We start from the raw sequence: 3,387 nt of genomic DNA on the forward strand, positions 1-3,387 counted from the left end.
GGGGGCAATCATCTTTGACGACATGGGGGCAACCATCTTGTGTGTTGGAGTGATGGTCAATTTGCATATTATTCTTTTATTAGATAGGATTAGATAGGATAGAGGCCTGGTGCATGGGTGTGGGCCAGATGGTTTGCCCTGAAGGGTGTCCCGGATCAGGGTGGGGGTCCCCTTAGGGTGTTGGGTGGTCTGGGCGAGGAGCCTGTGGTGGTTTGCAGGATGGCCATGCCCCCCCGGCGACCCAAGAGGAGGCCCTGGTATCTGGGATTTATTTATCTTTGATAATTGAAACTTTGTAGCCTTGAGTGGAGCCAAGCCTCCTGCTTGCTCTGTGGCTGCAGCCATTTTTGTTGGGATTTATTTATCTTCTATAATTGAAACTTCATATCCTGGAGTGGAGGCCTGGTCCAGCCAGGGCAGACGGAAAGCTTGGCTTCCTCCATCTCTGGGGGCAACTCAAGCCTCCTGCTCTCTCCAGCTCTGTGGCTGCCCCCATTTTTGTTGGGATTTATTTATCTTCTATCATTGAAACTTTGTAGCCTGGAGTGGAGGCCTGGACCAGCAAGGCAGGAGGAAAGCTTGACTTCCTCCATTGCTGGGAAAACCCAAGCCTCCCTCCTGCTCTCTGTGGCTGCAGCCATCTTGGTTGGGTTTAATTGCATATTTGCTCCAATTGGCTGGTGGGCGTGGCTTGTGGGCATGGCTTGTGGGTGTAGAGGAGGTACGGTCAATTTGCATATTACGCTTTTATTAGATAGGATAATTTTCACTGTATATTCAATGTACTGGGCTTTTATGTTTTCCTAATGACAAAGTTGATGAATACAAATTATAGAGAGCTTAAACAAAGAAAATTGCAAATCAATGAAAGAGAATATGTCTATATTTGCATGCTAGCAAATGAGAATTCAGCTTTTACAACAACATCAGTTATGATATATTCCAGCCTACAGCAAGGACATTATTTGAATAGGAGTTAATTTGAGCTGTTAGGGTAATAAGAATGTTTTCATAAAGAAAACATTGAACTCTTGAATAAGCATTCCCTGGTGCTTTCCTGCTTGGCATTGGTCATAGAATTTAAAAGAAAGAAGAATTTTATACACAATCAAGATCAGCTGCAAATGGAACTTAAGGTCAGAATAGTAAAGGATTCACGACCAATAATATTCGACTTGACTTTTTTTTTTTTTAGACATGATAAATTTATTACAGAGCATTCTTTCCATCCTCATAATAGTGCAATGTGTTCTAGGAAGTTCTGCCAATGGCTTCATAGCGCTGGTGAACTGCATTGACTGGGTCAAGAAACACAAGATCTCCTGTGCTGATGGAATTCTCACTGCTCTGGCGGTCTCCAGAATTAGTTTGCTCTGGATAATAGTATTCAATTGGTATGGAACTGTGTTGCATCCAGCGATCTATAGTTCAGAAGTAAAAACTATTGTTCATATTATCTGGATGGTAAGCATCGATTTTAGTCTCTGGCTTGCTACTAGCCTCAGCATACTTTATTTGCTCAAGATAGCCAATTTCTCCAGCCTTTTATTTCTTCACCTAAAATGGAGAGCTAACAGAGTGGTTCTCATGATACTCTGGGGCACTTTGGTCTTCTTCATTGTTCATCTTGCAGTGATAAGCACAGATGCAAAAATGCAGATGAATGAATATAAAGGAAACATCACTTGGGAGAGCAAATTGAGGAACATCGCACACCTTTCAAAAGTGATCTTATTCATACTTGCAAACCTCATACCCTTTACTATGTCCCTGACAGCTGTTCTGCTGTTAATCTTTTCCCTGTGGAAACATCTGAAGAGGATGCAGCTCAGTGGCAAAGGATCCCAAGATCCCAGCACCGAGGTCCACATAAGAGCCCTGCAAACTGTGATCTCCTTTCTCTTGCTGTTTGTCATTTTCTTCGTGGCACAAATCATCGCAGTTTGGAATTCGAGTACTCAGCAGAACAATTCACTTCGGATGCTTTGCAAGGTTCTTGGAACCCTTTATCCTTCAAGCCACTCATTTATCCTGATTTGGGGGAATAAGAAGCTGAGACAGGCCTTTCTGTCATTTCTGAGGCAGGTGAGGTGCTGGCTGAAGGAAAGGAAATAAATGGGGCACCTTGTGTCTTCTGTAAGAAAATAAACTGGTGAAGTTTGCAATGTTTTGTACTTCCTACTACATTTCTTAATGTGTATGGAATTAGGTAAGGTATACCTAGAAAAACTTGTACTGAAGTTTATCACAAAAATATATTTTTGTGCAAGTTTATAAAAATACAAGAAAGATTATACGATTGCCATGTTATATTTTTCAGGTAAGCAAACTAATTTTATAAAATATTGTAAGAAATTGCTCAGAATTATTAATTTATGAACACTTCACATACATATTCTATGTTATCATCTTGCAAGCAAAGAATTTATGGTCGATATGTATGCATTTTTAAGGACTGATAACTCATCTCAGGGGATTATTGACATTTTCCATTGTAATTAGTACCACACATAAGTACCACAGTGAGTTAAAATTTTTTTATTTGAACCTCCAATCTTTGGGATGGTAAGGGTATTCAATTCTAAATCACACACTGAGGATAGATGCTTGAAATAGATATTATTCCATCATGAATTCTTACTTCCTGGCTAATAGAAAGCAATCAGAACTCTTGGGAAAAGATGCATGTAATGGAATTAAAGAGTGACAAACATATTTAGAATGTATTTCATATTCATGTACAATAAATAGTACTAAAGATTATTAGATTTAATACAATAGGTGAAAGCTTAGAAAATAAACAAGTTCTGCAATAGTAATAAAGAAGAAAGCAAAATAATCATGATGTTTTCACTGATGCTATTGTTTTTGAATTGAGAAGACATTTTCTAATTCAAAAACTTATATCAATTTTTTAGTTTACATATTCACCATGTTTGGGCTTCTGAATTTGGAATCATCTGCTCCATATTTCTGTTTAAGAATTCCTTTTAAACTTCAGAGAAAATATTTAAATTTTACCTATCTTAAATATATGCTCAAAATAAGTGTAGTATATAATTATGGTACATAAGTCAATGATCTTTCTGCACACACGAAAATTGATATCTATGACGTCTATGTAATAATTATAAAGAAGTCTTCAGATCTGTTTGTATATAATCTTATGGAAAATGGTGAAATAGACAGTGTGTTGAAATATATTTGGTTTCGAGTTTTATCATAAGGAAGAAATGTATAACCTTGTTAAACAACTGGGGTGGTGGAGCTTGTCCTGGGAGGTGGGAGTGACTGGGGGGCGGTCAATCGAGGAAAAAGGAGACATATGTAATACTTTAAACAATAAAAAAAAAGAAAATAATTTTTAAAACAAAGAAAAGTATAACC

General features: G+C 37.9%; 1 protein-coding gene across 1 annotated transcript; it reads left to right on the top strand.

The window, feature by feature from the left end:
- The first annotated feature begins 1,192 nt into the window (after nucleotides 1-1,192).
- Nucleotides 1,193-2,115, top strand: LOC129149683 (putative taste receptor type 2 member 33). Its single transcript, XM_054718511.1, has one exon. The coding sequence runs from the start codon at nucleotides 1,198-1,200 to the stop codon at nucleotides 2,113-2,115; it is 918 nt and encodes a 305-aa protein (XP_054574486.1). The 5' UTR covers nucleotides 1,193-1,197.
- The last annotated feature ends 1,272 nt before the right edge of the window (nucleotides 2,116-3,387 follow it).

This window comes from Eptesicus fuscus, chromosome 7 (genome assembly GCF_027574615.1).
Source record: "Eptesicus fuscus isolate TK198812 chromosome 7, DD_ASM_mEF_20220401, whole genome shotgun sequence".
Taxonomy (NCBI): domain Eukaryota; kingdom Metazoa; phylum Chordata; class Mammalia; order Chiroptera; family Vespertilionidae; genus Eptesicus; species Eptesicus fuscus.

Bases quoted from the DNA above. Each gene is read 5' to 3' on its own strand.
- LOC129149683 (XM_054718511.1), top strand. From the start codon at position 1,198: ATGATAAATTTATTACAGAGCATTCTTTCCATCCTCATAATAGTGCAA.